The sequence below is a fragment of the Chaetodon auriga genome, chromosome 24 (genome assembly GCF_051107435.1).
Source record: "Chaetodon auriga isolate fChaAug3 chromosome 24, fChaAug3.hap1, whole genome shotgun sequence".
In the NCBI taxonomy this organism is placed as follows: domain Eukaryota; kingdom Metazoa; phylum Chordata; class Actinopteri; order Chaetodontiformes; family Chaetodontidae; genus Chaetodon; species Chaetodon auriga.
This window is the reverse complement of record NC_135097.1, coordinates 1,975,303-1,993,637: the sequence shown is the minus strand read 5'-3', so window position 1 is coordinate 1,993,637 and position 18,335 is coordinate 1,975,303. Positions and strand designations below refer to the sequence as shown.

Genomic DNA, 18,335 nt, shown 5'->3' with positions numbered 1-18,335 from the left:
GAGTCACTTTATATTTAAAGAAAGGAAGACAACCAACGGTTTATTCTGCACGTCAGCAAAACACGAAACCATCAACAACCTGAAAACAGAACAAACTGAATCAGATGACTTACAGAATGCGTGCATGAGATTTGATTTTAGGTTTGTGAAACGTATCAATACAGAACATGATGGGATGGAATTCAACTGAGGGATGTTTGCTTCTTCATCAGGTGAATCTGACGATGACCTCCCTCTTAAATATGATGTGTGGCTGCTGGTTGCTAAACACCCATTTCCATTCTGACGTCGTCACACCTTCGTCTTGATTTGCTGACGCACTGCGCTGTAAAAAGTATTAAAAAACAACAGAAAATGGCCTTAAAGGAAGCGTCCAGTGATGCAGTGATTTCTCTTTTGACTGATCTAACCGGTCCGTCTTTAACTTCTTCATCTTCAGCTTGTTGTTCCACTTGATGTTCTGCTGGAGAACGCGGTAACGCTCTAGACGTCTGACTGTCTTTCACATGTGCAGCTTTAAAGGAAGTGCTCAACACTTTGGGAAATATTCTGATTTACTTTCTTCATGAGAGTTAGATGAATGTAAAGCTACAGCTAGCAGCTGGTTAGCTTAGCTTAGCATAAAGCCCGGAAACAGCTAACCTGACTCTGTCCAAAGGGAACAAAGTCTGCCTGCCAGCACCTTTAAAGCTCAAGACTTCCAAATGCTAACTATTGCTTCAAAAACCCAAATGAAATCTACAGTACGTCATTGAGGCTAAAATGTCATTTCTAGAGTTCTTCATTTCCTAAACTTCCTGGTTTGGTAAAAGCGACGCCGCCCCCCAGTGGACATTAAAAAGATGCAGCTCAGCTGTTTCATTTTTTGGGGGTAAGAAACAGCAGATGAAACACTCCTGGTAAAGATCAGCTCACCTTTGGCTCTGTCTCTGTATATGAAGCCCAGTAAGATGGTGGAGATCAGGTAAGGGGCCGCCACCACCAGGTGTCTCACCAGTATGAAGACAGACGGCCAAGGACCTGGATCCTCCTGGTCTTCAGGTGGCTCTGCAGAGAGAGACTTCAGGGAATGAGTCTGCTGCTGTGTCTGTCTGCTGTTTGCTGCTGGTTTACAGACAGTCAGAGTTTTTTCTCTGACAATGAGCTGAACTCATTATAAATAGCCCTTAAAGTCAAGGGGAGCTGCAGACTGAGCGGATGAATCTCTGCAAGTTCACCAGAGACCACCTTCACGCTGTAACAGTGTTATTATGAAGAAGAAGCTGCACAGCAGTCTGTCTGAACCACAGTGACGACAAGCGCTCCAGCATCAAACTGACTTCACAGCCCTCCTCACCTCTGACAGCCAGCCAGCTCTGCGGTGATTGTCCAGATCCACAGACTTCACAGCTGTAGAGTCCTTCGTCGGACGTGTAAACGCTGTAGAGGGTCATGTTTCCCGTGGAGCCGGTCCCGATGAGGAGGCCATCTTTATAGAAATCAGCCGTGAGGTCGCAGGCAGAGGTTTGGACTTCGGATCTGCAGCTCAGCGTCACATCGTCGCCCTCCATCACAGGAAGAACCGGACTCTCCAGGACCACAGAACCACCTGAGGCAGGAACAGACATCATTTTTCCAGAGCTCAGATAAAGTCTTCAAATGTCCGACCAGAGTCCAAAACCCCAAAACACAGAGGAGCAGGAGGTGTCCTCCTCTGAGGAGCTGGACAACGGTTCAAATGACTTTCTGACAATCAATCATCAAACTTAGAAGTCAGCGTACCAGTGACGGTGATGTTGATGGTGTCACTGGTTTCTCCCAGACCACTTTCACACCAGTACACTCCACTATCTGTGGCAGGGAAGGCGGTATAGATAGAGCATGAGTGCGGACACGGCTGCACCTGCAGGGGATGGACCAGAGGAATTGTGGGTAAAATATGTCCCACTGGACTGGAATCGTCGATTCAGCAGTTAATCCTGATGATACTGACATACTTTTACTTCACACTTGAAATGCAGGACTTTCACTTGCACTGCAGTATTTAACAGAGTGGTATTAGTACTTTAAGTGAAGTATTTCTCCACCTCTGCGTGTACTGTAACCACCATAACCTGAAGAGATGGATTGAGGAGAGTGTGTTTTTCCAGACGAACCTCTCCATCCTCCATCCTCTTCAAAACTCTCCATCCCGTCAACTCCTCCTCCTCTTCCTCCCTCTGCTCCTCCTCCTCACAGCTCACAGAGAAACTCTCATATTTAAAGAACTGCAATCGTCTGGGGGTGATGGTCAGAGAGACTGGAGGAGAGACGGAGGACAGAGAGGAGGAGACGTCCATTTATTCCAGTGAATTACGTGCAATGAGCCTGGTTTGATAGAACATTTACAGCCTTTAATCGTACCTCGAGCAGAACCAGAATCCAGAGAATTCAGCACTAAATCAGACAGAAGGACACACAAAGAGAGTCGAAGTTTGCATTAAAAACAACATCAGACCTCCATCTTCAAAGAACACAAAGACAAGCCAACAAGGATCTGAGAAGAACCTGTGAAGTCACATAAATATTTCATGAAATCATTGTGACGACTTAAAAACGGGCGCTAATGAGCACAAACCTCAAGACATGAGGGAATCAGAGCAAAGTCCTGCTAGAGATGAATATTAAAATAACTAACAAAGCTAATAAAGGCTGTAAAGACAGAGGCTGTACGATACACCATGGGGCCAAAAGTTTGTGGACACCTGAACATTGCTTCCTCTTCTCTTCCTCTGCTCTAACAGCCTCCACTCTTCTGCTTTCAGTCTTTCCATCACATGTTGAACCTGCTGCAGGGATTCAGACTCCGCTGGGGTCCAGACTGATGCTGGTGATCAGGTCTGGCTCCCAGCAGGTGTTCCAGTTCATCCCAGAGGTGCTGGATGGGGTTCATCCACAGCACACCAGGACGAGCGTTTCTTTACCGAGCTGCTTTTGTGCACGTTGTCATGTTGAAACAGAAAGAGGTCGTCCCCGAACTGCTGCCACCAAATTGAACGAACACAAACCTCTAAAATATTACTGAGCACTGTAGCGTTCAGATTTCACGTCACCGGAACAATAAAGAACTTAAAGTACAAAAAAAAGACAAAAAAACAAACAAACAAAAAAAAACAGTGTTGAACAGTGATGAAGGAGCTGACTCCTGATTAAACTGCGGTGCAAATACTCAGAACTGTGCTGAAGAACTGCACTCTATGACATTCCATCACTGGCAAAAATACTCACAAATACACAGATGTCCACATTCTTTTGACTAAATAATGTAGAATACAAGTTTACACTTGACATAGACTGTAAGCTGGGACTTTGGTTCATACATACAGTCCAAAACAAGAATACATGTGCAGAATAGGTAATAAAAAGAGGAATGATTAAGGTAAAACACACCACAGACACTGATCTGAACAAACCAAACAACACAAATTTAACATATGACTCACAGAGAAGCAGAGACAGAGCTGCCACCTCCATCCTGAGCCGCTGAAGACTGAGAGATGGGACAGAGGGGGGTGAGAGAGAGAGAGGGAGGTGAGGCGGAGGTGAGAGAGAGAGAGAGGAGAGGGGAGAGAGAGAGAGAGGAAGGTGAGACGGAGGTGAGAGAGAGAGAGAGAGAGAGAGAGAGAGAGAGAGGAAAAAAGGGGGAGGGGGTGAGATAGAAAGAGAGGTGTGAGAGGTGTTTAGTAGTTTGCTTTTCGTCTCTCTCGCGACATCTTGTGGTTTAACATGAGCTGCGCAGCCGGGAACGCACGCAGCTCTCGCGAGACTTGAGCTGTCCAAAGGTTTTCCGCTATGGCTTCCACTCAAATCAAACCCGACTAAAAAAAGTTGGTCTTGATCCCAGAAACCAGCGTTTTCTGCGGGTAAGAGCTGCCGATAAACCTCTTCTATGTTGGACTTTGTAAACTTTATGTCACATGAAGCCGTTTTATTAAGTTTGAAGCTGTTTGTTTTCCAAACTTTTCACTCTGATCAACAGACTAACGTTAACGGTTTGAGCACTAGCAAAGTGTCATGACAGGATGGAGAATTTTTGGCTAACGAAGACTTAATTTTTCAGAATAAAAGGAGAATATAACGCGACTTCGACAGCTGTTATTCAGTTTGAAGTGAAGCTGGTCGGTTCATATTGAATATACTGTGTTTTATTAACTTTGTCCGCTTAGATTAATGTTAGTATAACTGATGTGTGTCTTGTAAGCTAGCTGCAGGTCATCGGTCAGCTGTTTTAACTTCTTTTAACTTTTAATTTGACATTTTCACGCGCCCGTCATGCTGTCATATGAACCTAGTTTTTACTATTTCAGGTTCAGATTTCAGGCAGTGATGAAGACCAGACCCTGGTGAGGAGGAGGAGGAGGAGGATGATGATGGGGCGAGCAGACAGCTGATGTCTTCTGAGGAGGATGAAGATGAGGAGGATGAAGCTGAGGGTGAACAAGAGGCACCTGCTGTTTCTGTCCAGACAGGAAACGTCAGGAAACTTCCAGAAAGAAGGAATGCTGCGAGTGGGACGACAGGAGAGAGGTCAGACGGGTTCTGCTGTGTTCTGCCTCGTTCTGTTCATGTTCCGCTGTCCCTCTTTGTTCCACTCTGTTCTCTGTTCTTCCGTTCTGTCCTTCTCCTCTCTTCTTCTGTGTTCTCCCCTCTCTGATTCCTCGCTCTCTGGTCAGCCGCCTTGCTCGGCGGCTCCTCGGCAGCGGTCGTCTCCATCTATTTTCATCCTCTGACTCACTCTGACTTTACTTCCTGGAACGTCTGAAGAACAGTTTCTGAGTGTGGAACACGTGTCTCGTCTCGGCGTGTCCTCTAACGAGCCTCCTCTCTCTCAGATCTGGCTGAGAGGTTCTGCCGTCTGAGAGGAAACCTGCTGTTCGTCCTGAAGAAACAGGTGAGGGAACGCGGGCCGAGTGATTCACGTCTTTGTTCTTGAACAGAGGAGACATCTGAGCTTTGAACGCAGGGAGGAGAGCTGGAGGAGGTTCTGCTGCTGGAGAGATGTGAGGTCATGAAGCTTCCAGGCGACGACAGACGACTGACTGTCAGTGAGTACCGACGCCGTGCTCCTTCAGTCTGTGCTCTGTGTTCTTTCCTGTTCTCTGCTGTTCTCCGGTCTGTCTCTGTCTTCATTTTTGTTCTCCTGTGTTCTGTTCTGTGTCGTCCTCTTATGTTTTCTTCAGCTCTTTTAATTTGTTCTCCTCTGCTCTCTTTCATTCTTCATCTTTTCTCATCAAATCTGTTAACACAAACAGTGATGTCAGCTTATTGTCACAAGTAAAGTGTGTGTGTGTGTGTGTGTGTGTGCGTTCAGGCTTCGAGAGCGGCGTCCCTCTCGTCCTCCTGGAGTCCACCACCTCTGCAGATTGTCTTTCCTGGCTCTTCGTCCTGAGAGACGCCAACACTGAGATGCTGAGGCGACGCATCACACACCTCTGCGCGCTCATTGACACACACGCCACCCGGCACACGCAGCGACACGCACACGCCGCTTCACGCCGCAGCAGAGGAGATGAAAGCCAGGAGGAGGACGCCGGAGGTGCAGGTGAGGATCAGTTCACCGACACACCGGCTGTCGGCTCCATGTCTGTCTTTGTGCTGTAACCTTCATGTTTTATGGTTTGACGTCAGATGACGGTGAAAGTTGACTTTTATAAAAGTGTGACAGCTGCTGATGATGATCGTGGAAACACTGCGATCGGTGGTGGAGTCCTCAGAGGAAGCACTGCCATTGACTTTAGAACAGAAAACAGGTTTTTACGCGCTGATGAAGAGCTCTGATGTAATACTGTTTTATGGCCACAAGGTGGAGTCGAAGCTGCTGCTAAAGTCTCTCCACTGCACCTGAGTGTGGGTATGTCACACACACACACACACACACACACACACGCAGTGCAGAAGTACTGCTTTTATGTAATATGTTTGTAAAGTTTGGTTAAATACTGTGTTTCTCTGTGTATTTATATCACAGTTTTGTACTTGCATACACAGTGCTGGAACCATAATGAGTACTTTTACTTTTAGTACATCAAATATTTGTTGGTGATACTTTTGTGCTTTTACTTTTAGTACTGACTATTTCTTTCACTAGAGCTCACACACACACACACACACACACACACACACACACTTTACAATGCCAACATTCTCTCTCTCTCTAGGTGTGATTGCCACAGCAGCCAGAGTCCAGGTTCAAGTGTGTGTGATCGACACACACACACACACAGTCAGGAAGTCCTGCTGCGCTGAGGTAGTGCAGGTATAAACACACACACACACACACACGCAGTATACACAGTGACAGGAGGACTTTGTAACAGCAGGCTGTATTTCAAAGTGTGTGTGTGTGTGTGTGTGTGTGTGTGTGTGTGTGTGTGTGTGTGTCTCTCAGGGACCGGATGACAATGTGTTTATAACGTCAGTGTGTTTCCGCGGCGACTACCCTCTCTACCATCACAGCAGGATCAAAGTCACCGTGTACCACGAAGAGGAGCCGACGACACACACCGCAGTGAGTGAGAGAGTGTGTGTGTGTGTCTGTGTGTGTGTGTGTGTGAGAGAGAGAGAGTGTGTAGATGTGTCTGAAAAATAGTGAACTATTTATAAGAGGATTAGTGCAAACGATGTGTACATGTGTAGTTCCAGTGGTGGTAGCTTTTCAACACACACACTCTCAATTCAGTTAATGTCTGCACAGGCACACACAGGCACACACACACACACACACACAAAGACAAAGAGAGAGAGGGTAAATCGAGGACAGCTGCAGAGAGAAAGTCAGATTTTAGATAAACAGATATTTCAGTTTTTTCATTTCTGCCAAAAATTCAACCCCGACTGACCCGCCAGGCGCTTCACTAATCTGCATATTTCCCATGATGCCAATGGGGTTTTAATCCCACCGGCCATGACGAAAGAGGAGGAGGAGGAGGAGGAGGAGGAGGAGGAGGAGGTGATGGAGGGAGCAGAGAGATGCTCGGCCAGTGTGTGTCAGTCAGAGAGGAGACGACTGAAGCAGGACTTTTGGACGTTTGAGGATTATTTTATCCGGATTCTTCTTCAGTTGTCGGACGCTCTTGTTCTTCTTCATCTCTTTTATTCCTGCTGCGTTTTAACTGTGTGTAAATCCATCATGTGGCAGGAAGAGAACGAGGGAAATGGTCTTTCAGCTGCTGGCAGACAGTCGTTTCTTTCACTCTCATTAATTCGTACAGTAATCCTTCACTTCAGTGGTGCATTCAGATGCAGGTGGGAAAGTTCAGCAGCTCGTGTTCAGATTTGAGAACTTCGGCTGCTTTTGTTTCACAGATGAACACCTGACATTTCCTGCTGTTCACCTGCAGCAGCTTTGAAACGTCCTCTCACGCTGGTCGTCTTTGAAGGAGACGTTTTAACATTTGTCCGTTAGCTGGATCTGATTGTCGACACCTGGAGGGTTGAAAGGCCAACGTAAGAGGAGGTCACCTGACCACACGCTGGACAGACATTACGGGGTGATTCTGTCGGAAATTTAGGCATCTTATTTAAAGCGCTTTAACGCTTCAGAAGCTAACAGAGGTCTTTGATAGCGCGCTAGCTCATTAGCTTTGTGTCTCTTTTGTCTCTGTTTTTGTAGTTTTTATCTTTTTCTTGTTTGTGAGTCACTTCAGTTGTTTATTAAGTTACTTGCTGTTGTTCCAAACGTGCTGATGAAGAGGAGAAAGAGTGGTCGTGAAGATTCGCTCTGTCGGCTTTGAGTTTTTGTGTTTGAGCTGAAGAAACTTCGGCTGGTTATCAATGTGAGAACAGGAAACACAACAGAGCAGGAAGTCAACAGGAAGGAGGGTTTTTAGCTTGTTCACTCCGAGCGATGATGGCGTGCACCAGATGTTTCTGTCCACCAGGAGACAACAGCTCCTCTGCTGGACAGGTGGGGAAGCGCACACACACCTACGCTGTTTGTCAGAGTGTGTATACGCGCGTGTGTGTTTGTTTGATGGGGATTAGCGTGTAATCTTTAAAGCCTCTTGTTTTGCCTAAGAACTCAACGAGACAGATTAGCTCACTGTGTGGGTGTGTGTGTGTGTGTGTGTGTGTGTGTGTGTGGTTGCCTAAACCCACTGCTGCAAACCAGGAAATGTGGCAACACTTTGTGTGTTTGTGGTGTCAACGTCTCAGCGTCCTGTTTGTTTGTCTGCTGCTAGTTTTGTGTTTTTAGGATTCAAAGATGATTGACTCTCACACGCACACGACCAGCTTATTGATCGGTTATTTCCTCCATCAATAAAGAAATATATGAACGTTTCCTGGAGCTGGAGTTGTCCTCAGAGGCTCGACCAGCAGTCCAGAACCCAAAGATGTTTCCTGTCACAGAAGACTGAGGAAATATTCACATGAGAAGCTGCAACCAGCATCTTTCTGGGCCTGAAATGTTCGATTTACAGCCTGTCAATGTCTCGTCTTCACTGAACTCAGATCAGTGGTCATTTTCAACCTCTAAATGTTCACCTGATGCTTCAGCGTCAGCGTCGTCTGACAGAAAGAACAGAGCAGAGTCAGGAAGCGTCAGACTGACAGACAGAACTGTGTGTGTGTGTGTGTGTGTGTGTGTGTGTGTGTGTGTGTGTGTCACACAGAATGGGCCTGTGAGTGAATATTATGGGACACTGGGAGGAAGCTCAAACCGTGTGACCTGGAGCAGGAAGTGTTTTTTAGGGAGTTTGTTCGGCTGGTCGTGATCGGCAGAGGATGAAAAAATCCCAAATCTGACGATTCAAACATTGAAATTCACCCTTTTGTGAGCTAAACTCTTTTGTTTTCTCAGACTTTTCTGGGTTTCACCTCCTTCTCCGTCCGAGATCTGCTCAAGTCCAAAGAGCCTCACATCTCCCTGAGCCTCAGGTAAACACACTTCCTCCATCACCTGCCAGGTGTTTCTTTAAAGTTTGGCATCGAGTCCTTCGTGTTTGTTTTCAGGTTGTGTCAGCGTCCCTGTCGTCTTCCTTCCCAGAACAAACACGCTGTAACTCCTCTCAAACCCTCATTAAAACTGCCTCTAAGGCCTCTGTAAGCTCTACTCTGCTCACCTTCAAACACCTCTTCTTCCTCAAGAAACCTCTCAGGTGACATGAATGAAATTCACCGCGGCGAGCCTTCACAGAGGTCTAGCTGTCCTCTGATTGGCTGTTGCTTGGATACCTGTAGCCAGATGAGGAAGTGAGAAGTGAGTGTGTGTGGCTCCACCTCCGCAGAGAGCAGAAAAGAGACGACTTCTTCCTGTTTTCATATCACAACATCTTCAGAGATAGAGCGAGCGAGAGCGACAAGACCGCAAGAATGAAGAGGGACAGAGGGCGAGAGACATAGACAGAGAGCGGGGGAGAGAGCGTCAGGTGTGTTTATGGTGGCATGTTGCGTCAGGGTGTGTCTGATGACTAACATACCTGGCACAGGTGAGCACAGCTGCAGAGCGTCACGCTGCTGCTCGGCGGAGGCTTGTTAGCTTCGTCTGAGTCACTCTGCTGATCGTCTCTAATGACATCTTGCCTTGTTGATTTCTGTATCTTCATTCCTCGTGCTTTGACCACTGTCTGTCCACTGTCCTGCCTCCTGTGATGTTGTCTTCCTTGTTATCTGAGTTTTTGTCTTCTTGTCTCTCCAGTTGAATTCGAACCTTCTTTGGAGTCGCATTTTCTTTGGCTTCTTGCTAACTTTGTCTTGCTAGCGATCGTGTTTCTCCTTAATTATGCTTGTTATCCTTTTTTCCAGTTAGCATTTCTTTCTAGATCTTTGTTTCTATTTGACAATGATCTTGTTTCTAGCAGCATTTCTTATTAGTTATTTGTGTCTTTTGAAACTATAGCAAGCTAGTTGTTCTCTTTTCAAGTTAGCGGTGCATTCGTAACTGCAAATGCTGCTTAGCTTTGTCCTGTGTGTCATTGTTCCCTGTAGTTTCTCTAGAAAGTTGCATAATTCCCTCTGGTTGCGTATCTCTTCACTCGTTCAGCCACGTAGCTCTGTTAGCTCACGAGTTTGGTTTATTTCTTGTTAGCTAGGCTAGTTTGCTTAGTAATGCTCATGTTTTAGCGTATCTTCTGTCAGAGGGTGTATTTCTAAGAAGTCCTGATGTCTGAGCAGCGACGTGTTGCTCGCTGTGTTTATCGTCTCCCTCGTCTTGGTGTCCATGTACGCTCGTTTTCTGATGAATGAACAGAACTTAACGTCCCGCCGAAGGTTGTCCTCAGCGCTCACCGGTGTTTGTGTTTCCACTCATCCAATCAGGGCGATGGACGGCGTGAGCGAGGTCGGGGAGGTGAAGGTGTCCCGCCTGCAGGTGGAGGGGGAGAGCGAGGACAAAACTCCTCCTGAACACAAGGTAGAGGAGCAGAAACCCGCACCTCCTCAGTTCCCTTCAGCCTCGGCCCTCCTCCCTCTGTTTGTGTGGCTCTGAGGAGTTTGATGCTTCGCTCTGTGGTTTCCTCTCCGGCAGTTTCGGGGTCAGCTGACATGTTTGAGCAGGTTACGTTGTGTTTCCCTCCGTCTGACTTCAAGCCATGTTTCTGTCTCCGTCTGTCCTCCAGTGTCCTGCGCTGTGCGACAGTCTTCACACTTCTGTCCATGACAAAGAGAACAGTCCAGTGATGAGAGCTGGTGAGACACACACACACACACACACACACACACACACACACACACACACACAGAGGAGTGATGAATACATGTTTATATACCTTTAAATAACTTACCTTCCTGTGTGTGTGTGTGTGTGTGTGTGCGTGTGTGCGTGTGTGCGTGTGCGTGTGTGCGCAGTGCTGTGTGCTCAGGTGTGTAAGGTGTACAGGTTTCAGACGGAGGATCAAAGATGGCTGCTGGTGCGGGAACAGATGGCAGAGACGCCGCTCTCCTTCTCCCTGCCAAAGCAGCTGCTGAATGCACTCATACACGAGCACACGAGCAGGTGTGTGTGCGCGCGTGCGTGTGTGTGTGTGTGTGTGTGTGTGTGTGTGTGTGTGTTCCTCACCTGTATGGAGGCCATGTTCACTTCCTGTAAGCTAAAGCCGGTCGCCACAGAGAGAGGAGCTTTATGCTTCCAGTTTGGAATAAACGGAGCAGAAGAAGATGAGCAGCGTCGTTAGCGTTAGCATCGAGAGCTCGTGAAGCTGCTTTCTTCATTTCCTGTTTTTGTTCTCTCCTTGTTTCTATGTGGAATTGAATGTTTTGAGTTTATTTGCCGTGGAATGGGAATCGGTTTGTGTTGAACTCTGAGTGAAAGTTCGTCGGTTTGCTTCAGAATCTGATTGGACAGCACGGGAACGTGTCTGTGACTCACCTTCCAAAGTTCAGCTCAAACAAGCCTCTGTTATCTTTCTCAGAGTCCAGGAAGTGAAGCAGCTCGGTGACCTTTCTCCCCACCGGGACGGACTCCGCCACGATGTCATCAGCCACTGCAACCACCTGATTGGCTGCTATCAGGAAACGCTGACTGAGCTCGACAAACTCTCAGGTGAAGAGGCCAGAATGTGCAAAAGCTCACCGTGCAGAGAAAATGAGCCAAAGTGAGACGTGCTTTAATGTCAGCGTTCGCTCTCTGAGAGTTGACGAGAAGGTCGACAGCAGCCAGTGAACGTGACGCTGGAGCTTAGCTTAGCATAAAGACTGGAAGCAGAGGGAAACAGCTAGCCTAGCTCTGTCCAAAGCTAACAGCACCCACCAACCAGCAGCTCTCAGGCTCGCTGATGGACATCCTGTGTCTCGTGTGTTTAAGCAGCAGAGACTCCAGGAAGTCCAGCCCAAAGTGTCGAGACTGACAGGCGATGTGTTCACTGTCTGCTTGTTCTTTTGTGATTTCTCTGTCCTTCACAGCCTCGTCCTGTTTCAAGTCGAGCACCAGTAAATCAGACAAACACCTTCAGTTTGTTCCGACCAACCTGCACTCGCAGAGGATGGAGGTCACTGGTCCAGACAGCGCCGGTAGGTTTTCCTTCATCTCCTCCTCATCCTCTCTCTCACGCTTGTTGTCACTTCTCCTCAGTGAGATTCAGACGCCGCAGCCTTCGCGGCGGCGCTCATTGTCAGAGTCTCTCCCTGCAGGCGTGTGGTACGAGGTGATGACGTTCGGCGCTCCGGCTGATCACCACCAGTCCTTCAAACACGGAGGGCTGAGGAGGCTGCTGAGCAAACACGCCGCGCAGAGAGACAGGTGTGTGTGTGTGTGTGTGTGTGTGTGTGTGTGTGTGTGTGTGTGTGCGTGTGTGTCAGACAGCATCCAGCTCCTCATACTGCTGCTGTGGATTAATCTCTAATCTCTGCTCTGTCAGGATTAGTGACGCTGCTGTGTAGATTAGCACACATGCATGTCCGTTTGTTGAGTTATTATTTGGAGTGAAGCACGGAAAAGGAAACCATGATGTCCTCAAACTGTCCTTTCAGGCAGCCGTTTGTATGTTTGCAGAGGATTAACGAGTGCAGATGCTCTGGCTTTGACTGAACAGGTGAACTCACCTGGGCCTGCAGTCACATTTGAAGCGCCGTCCCAGCGTTTCCTGAAGGTTTAGCTTCATTCGCGTGCTGTCCAGCTTTAGAGTTTGCCCTCCAGCTGTTCAGGCAGCTGTTGCTTTCCGTTTGCTGCTGTATTGTATGAAGATCCACTGAATGAGGAGCTTCAGTGTGGCTGCGTGTGGAGCTGGAGGTGTCTCTCACCTGTTGCTATCTGTGGATACATCACTCTTTTTGATATCTGTCGCCATAAATAAGTTTGATTTTAAACACTGAATTTGTCAGGGGAGGGAAAATGTTGAAATTTGATGTAGCATGCCACCAGACGGCTCACCTGTGGCCCTGTCAGGGTGTTGCTTTGCTGGATTGAAGGAAGGGAAACTGGTGGCTGTGTGAACTGAAGGAAACATTAAGCAGGCTGAAACATAGACCACCGCTGGTTACGGTCCTTTAAACGTGACCTGGACCCCCTCGCAGGTTAACCTCTCCCCGCCTCTCGCTCTGCAGCTCCATCTCGTACTCGGAGGACGAGAGCTCCAGAGGGAGGGAGCTGCTGGCCAGCGTGGCCCAGCTGCAGCCTCTGGTCTTCGGGCTGGCCGAGGAGCTGCTGTCCGTCTCTGTGGAGCAGAACGGCGCCCGGCTGCAGCGGGTCCTGGATGGCCTGACTCGACAGGTGAGGAGAACACAGACGACACATTCTGCAGAGACAGAAGTCGGACGCAGTCTTGTTGTGTCCTCACCGTCCCTCCCTCTCAGACAGAACAGTTTGTTCACGCGCTCAAAGACGAGCTGGTGAGAAGCGCCCTGCTGGCGATCCACGGTGAGTGCTCTGCCAGCTGCGGCGGCAGCCACGTCCACAGCAACGGGTTAGTCTGTGACATCACGCCGGCCAATCAGGAGGGACGGACCTCGCCACGGCAACAGGAAGTCAGCCGGCAGGACGCGGAGTACGACGATGAGGAGTGGGCAAGTCAGAGCGTTTGTGAGATCTGAATGTGTGTGACGGCGCTGTGCTTGTTTTTATATATGTGTGTGTGTGTGTGTGTGTGTAGGACAGGACGTGGGCGAACGTGGCCATGAGCCTCAACTGCATCATCGCCATGGGTGACCGGCTGCAGGGGCGGGAGGAACGCCCACAGGAAATGACATCATCAGAGCAGCAGGAAGCTCAGAGCACCGGTGGGACATTCTTCATGTTCTTCATCCGTATTTCTGAAATCTGAAGTATGAATGTACGAGCTGCTGTGAAGACAAAGTCACTGAAACACAGCCGAGTACGTTACCAACCCGTCTGTCTCCACCAGCGTCCTCCTCCCTCTCCTCTGCGTCCTCCTGGCAGGAGCAGCTGCTCCCCCTGGTGGTCACTCTCAGGGATTGTGTGCGTGAGGCGGTGGCGAAGGCCCGAGCCGCCATGACCTTCGTGGTCCTGCAGGGGGCGGTGTCCTCGACGGTGTCCCAGGGACCCGCGCACATCGTCCAGAGACGCCATGCCGTCTTCAGCCAGGCGGTGAGAAAATACCGTCTTTGATCATGAATCGTGTGTTGACGCGTCCGTTGATTAGTAATCTGTTACTCCTCAGCGTCTGAAGCGTCAAACCTGCCGTGTGCGTTCACGTGGCCGTGTGTGTTCACGTGGCCGTGTGCGTTCATGTAGCCGTGTGCGTTCATGTAGCCGTGTGTGTTCTTGTAGCCGTGTGCGTTCATGTAGCTGTGTGTGATTTTGTGTCTCAGCTCTCGGCCGTCGTGTGTGGTTTCATGCTGAAGCTGTTTGGAGGTCTGGAGGATCCGGACTTCCTGCAGCAGCTGCACTCTGTCGGAGTCCTGGCTCAGTTTGAAAGCCTGCTCAGCACCTACGGTACACACACACACACACACACACACACACACACACACGCTAACCTGCTATATATACTGCATGTAGAGGTACACTGTGTGTGTGTGTGTGTGTGTGTGTGTGTCAGGTGACGAGCTGGGCATGCTGGAGGACATGGAGGTGGGTGTTGCAGACCTGAGCGGTGTTGCGTTCACTGTCATCGAGGCTAAAACGGAACAGCCGGACGACCTGCTGCCGACGCTCAGTGGAGCATGGTGGGAAACACACACGCCCACACGCACACACGCACACACACAGCACGCCCTCTGCTCAGTGTGTGTTTGTCTCCTTTCAGGGGACGTTGGGTTGTCGAGGTCCCGTTGCCCCCTGAGACCTTCAGGTCTTTGCCCCGGGAGCTGAGAGAGGGGTGTTTGATACGAATTCATCCCGTTCTCTTCAACATCGGGATCAACCAGCAGCAGAGTCTGGCTGAGAGGTACACACACACACGCACACACGCACACCCACATTTAGCTGATCAATCAAAGTATTGATAGAAGCTGATGTGTGTATCAGGCCGCTGACAGAAGGCGATGTTTGCTTCAGGTTTGGCGACAGCTCGCTGCAGGACAGAGTGAACCAGCAGAGCTGCGAGCGCCTGAAGGCGTTCTGCGGCGCGCTGACCGACAGGCTGCCCGGCGCCGGTGAGCCTCACTCTGAAGCTTTTTAACTGGTGTGTTAGCTTATCGTCTGGAAACTGAAGCGGTGTGTCTCCCTCAGCCGGCAGCCCGCCGCTGTCCGAGCTGCTGTCCTCTCTGGATCGCAGCATAGAAACCAGGAAGAGGAAGAACGTGGAGGTTCTGTGGGTCGCTGCTATGGTAAGACGAGTCGACTGCCTGCGGCATGAAATCTGGAAAATGACTTTTTAACAGGTCACACGAGCAGCTCTGTGAGAGGGTCGAGGTTCCACCGGGCGCGTTTCCAAAGCTACACCTTCACCGTTTGTGAGAGGCTTCAGTGTACGATCGGGAGGCGGCTCAGGATGTTTTATTTTGAAAATTTACCGCATTCTCTGCACCGTTCCTGCGTCTGACTTCCTGTCCAGATCGACTTGGTCTGTGCAGGTTGACGGATCGTCCACAGATCAGAGCGGAGACAAACGCGCCCGGTGGAACCAAGAGGTGGAAAGCAAATATATATTATATATTGATGTATGCAGCCAATAGAAACTGATCAGATTGTCAAAGATCATGAGCGTGTGAACGGAATCATCAGCTGTCGACACGTCGTGAAAGAAATGTGAAGAAATGTCGCCTTCAGAGGCTCTGATGTCTGATTGGACTTCACACCTCTGTGTGTGTGTGTGTGTATGTGTGTGTATATGTTCGCATGTGCAGGTGTGTCGTCAGGTGAACGGCGTGCGTCTGACCAGCTGTAAGAGCGCGAAGGACCGCACGGCCATGTCGGTGACTCTGGAGCAGTGTGTGTTACTGAGGGAGCGACACACACTCGGCCGGCAGCACTTCAGCGCCGCGCTCGACTCCATGAGGAGGTTGGTCCTCCTCCTCCCTTCTCTCTCTTCCTTGGTCTCTCCTCCCTCGTCTCTCCTCCCTCGTCTCTCTTCCCTCCTCTGTCCCCTCGTCTCTCCTCCTTCCTCTCCTCCCTCGTCTCTCCTCCTTCGTCTCTCCTCCCTCGTCTCTCCTCCCTCCTCTCCTCCCTCATCTCTCCTCCCTCCTCTCCTTCCTCCTTTGCTCCTGTTTTTGTCTCCTCTTATTTTTATGTTGCAGGACATTTTTGGTTTAATCTTTCTTTTTGTTTTTCTTCTTTTACTTTGTGTCATTCTCCCATCTTCATCCTTGTTTTCTCTTTGTCTTCTTTCATCTGTTTTTCTTTTTTTCGTCCTCTTCCTGTTTTCACCTCCCTTCATCACACACACACACGCGCACTCCTCCTGCTGCTCCTCCAGGTCTCACCTGTCCTGGGGGCAGATGCTGGGCTGTCAGGCCCAGGCAGGGTTCACTGTCTGTGGGTTAGACCCTGAGCAGCGTCCTTCGGGCCTCCGGAGCTCCTGGCTGCCGCTGTGTTTGGCCCCCAAAGCTCCCAGGCGTCACCTGTACCCCGTGGCCTTCCTTCTGGTGACCTCTCACCTGCTGGTCCTGTGGCTCATCCTCAGCCTGGTTATACTGCTGGCCAGATACCAGTAGAGCAGCGCAGACTGGGAACGCTGGACTGCGTGGATGACGTCAGTTTTTAGCCCTGAACAGGAGCGTTTTCTTCTTCTTGTTCAGAAACTGGACGGCGTCTGCTCTGCTGCTGGTGGGCTGGTTTCATGTTTCCAAAGAGTCAAAAGAATTTCACTCTGCGGAGCTTCGAGTCAGAACAGGTTCAGCAGCGTCAGGAGTCGTGTGAGGAAACATGAACGACGCCGCTGCCAGCAGGGTCGTCAGAGAAAGAGGAAACGATCGAACACGACCATAAAAAGCGTCTGTCTGATTTCTTATACAAGACATCAGACGATTGGATGCCGTCTGCTGCAGAGAGCTGCACCAATCACAGCCAGGTTTACTGATCGGAGTCATCGATCAGAGTCGTTCATGCATGAGGACAAAAGCTCTTTCTTTTCTTCTCTGTGCTGAGAAACTTTGATTTATTCACGATTTTCACGCTAGAACTTATCATGCAGGCGTGTGTGCGTTTTTGTTTTGTGATAATTACTGATGAAGCTCTGTGTGTGCGTGTGTTTGTGTAATGTGTGTGTGTGTGTATGCAGGGATGGTTGCAGGATGGAGAACGTGCAGAAGAACGTGGGCAGCAGGAAGTTCGCCTTCAGCAGCGTTCAGCTCCTCACTTTCCCCAAACTGTACCGACCTCCAGACGGCAGCTTCGGATGACGAACGCTGAAGTTTAGTTTCAGTTTTTACTCTGATGGTTTCAGTGTGTGTGAAGTGTCTGCTGTGTTTTATATGTGTGTAAGTGTTCTTCATCATCCTCTGTGCTGTTCGCTGTGGCTGCAGGTGTTTGATTCACAAACAGTTCTGCAATAAATGAACATTTGATTTATTTCTGTCAAATATCAAATGTATTCAAACAAATGGCTGATGGTGCTGAGCGCTGCAGGGCCGGATTACACCTGTAGGGGGCCCCCTTCAGGTCCCACAGTTTGTACCACAAACCAACAAGCATTTATCGTTTGTTGCTTGTCAGTTAGTTTGTGATTAAATACACGTTTTAAAAATATTCATCATGTAACTGGAACATCAGTTTACTGCATTTCGACACGTCGTCCTTCAGTTGGACCTCAGGTTTAGGTGAAATGCAGGAGCCTCATGAGGGGCCAGTCCAGTCCGAAGAGGGAAAAAGATCAAATTTCATCACAGCAGATAACCAGGGGGTCTTTGTGCCTCCTTAGGGTCCAGGGCCCCAAAGGTTCTCTGTAACTGAACGGAGATGAGTTTTATTTCAGAAGTGCTGTCAAAGTTTTTAAAAATGACTTGAACAGTTAAACAGTTTTGTAACTGAGTACATTTACTACAATTTAGAGGTACTTTATTTCAGTATTTCCATGTTATGCTACTCTCTACTTCTCTCAGAGACAAATATACTTTTTACTGCACTACAATTATTGAATACTTTGCAGATTTAGATTATTTATAGAAAATATAAACCGATTCATAAATGATGTATTATTATAGATAAAGTTACCTAGCAGTGTGTAAAGTAACAAAAATCAGCTTTACCAGCTGCAGCAGTAAAGTGATGAACACATAAATGCATCAGTAATTATTATCCAGTATTACAATGTGATTGTGAAATTAGTAGTTTTACTTTTGATGCTGATATCTTTGTATTTTAAGAGTTTGAATGCAGGACTTTTACTTGTAAGAGTATGTGCTTCTATTACCCTGCAACGGTATTGATGTCATGCTTTTCTATTTTTACGTTTGTATTTCAAAATTAAAAATAAAACACAAAATAAAAAAAAGGAAATCAAAGCTTGAATCCCGTAAAATTAGTTCCATAAATTGTATTGTTT

The 18,335-nt window shown here is 48.5% G+C and overlaps 2 protein-coding genes across 4 annotated transcripts; one reads left to right on the top strand and one right to left on the bottom strand.

Annotated features, from left to right (window-relative positions):
• Nucleotides 1-16: 16 nt before the first annotated feature.
• On the bottom strand, nt 17-9,139 carry LOC143317065 (uncharacterized). Its single transcript, XM_076725005.1, has 8 exons — nt 9,081-9,139; nt 3,462-3,508; nt 2,383-2,415; nt 2,136-2,278; nt 1,762-1,882; nt 1,337-1,588; nt 916-1,047; nt 17-325 (listed from the first exon to the last, which is right to left on the bottom strand). Exons 2-8 carry the CDS (start codon nt 3,490-3,492, stop codon nt 264-266), a joined length of 774 nt encoding a protein of 257 aa, XP_076581120.1. The 5' UTR covers nt 3,493-3,508; nt 9,081-9,139; the 3' UTR covers nt 17-263.
• LOC143317036 (type II inositol 3,4-bisphosphate 4-phosphatase-like) lies at nt 3,811-18,280 on the top strand. 3 transcript variants are annotated; one of them, XM_076724954.1, is made up of 26 exons: nt 3,811-3,881; nt 4,326-4,545; nt 4,851-4,909; nt 4,982-5,063; nt 5,330-5,560; nt 5,822-5,869; nt 6,177-6,274; nt 6,407-6,526; nt 8,819-8,895; nt 10,276-10,369; nt 10,575-10,644; nt 10,804-10,951; nt 11,367-11,497; nt 11,857-11,964; nt 12,085-12,193; nt 12,997-13,162; nt 13,246-13,455; nt 13,542-13,668; nt 13,794-13,996; nt 14,221-14,344; nt 14,451-14,577; nt 14,658-14,798; nt 14,909-15,006; nt 15,083-15,180; nt 15,700-15,854; nt 17,073-18,280. In XM_076724954.1, exons 2-26 carry the CDS (start codon nt 4,425-4,427, stop codon nt 17,191-17,193), a joined length of 3,066 nt encoding a protein of 1,021 aa, XP_076581069.1. In that variant the 5' UTR covers nt 3,811-3,881; nt 4,326-4,424; the 3' UTR covers nt 17,194-18,280. The 3 variants fall into 3 exon arrangements, with proteins under 3 accessions (XP_076581069.1, XP_076581068.1, XP_076581070.1); XM_076724953.1 differs by having other exon boundaries at nt 16,269-18,280; XM_076724955.1 differs by lacking the exons at nt 3,811-3,881; nt 4,326-4,545; nt 4,851-4,909; ... (3 more) ...; nt 6,177-6,274; nt 6,407-6,526 and adding an exon at nt 6,961-7,924 and having other exon boundaries at nt 16,269-18,280.
• The last annotated feature ends 55 nt before the right edge of the window (nt 18,281-18,335 follow it).

Bases quoted from the DNA above. Each gene is read 5' to 3' on its own strand.
- LOC143317036 (XM_076724953.1), top strand. From the start codon at position 4,425: ATGAAGATGAGGAGGATGAAGCTGAGGGTGAACAAGAGGCACCTGCTG. The intron at 10,952-11,366 runs GTGTGTGTGCGC...TATCTTTCTCAG, and splicing joins ATACACGAGCACACGAGCAG to AGTCCAGGAAGTGAAGCAGC. The intron at 13,163-13,245 runs GTGAGGAGAACA...CCTCCCTCTCAG, and splicing joins TGGATGGCCTGACTCGACAG to ACAGAACAGTTTGTTCACGC.
- LOC143317065 (XM_076725005.1), bottom strand. From the start codon at position 3,492: ATGGAGGTGGCAGCTCTGTCTCTGCTTCTCT. The intron at 2,416-3,461 runs GTGAGTCATATG...TGTCTGATTTAG, and splicing joins AGCTCTGTCTCTGCTTCTCT to TGCTGAATTCTCTGGATTCT. The intron at 2,279-2,382 runs GTACGATTAAAG...TCTCTCCTCCAG, and splicing joins GGATTCTGGTTCTGCTCGAG to TCTCTCTGACCATCACCCCC.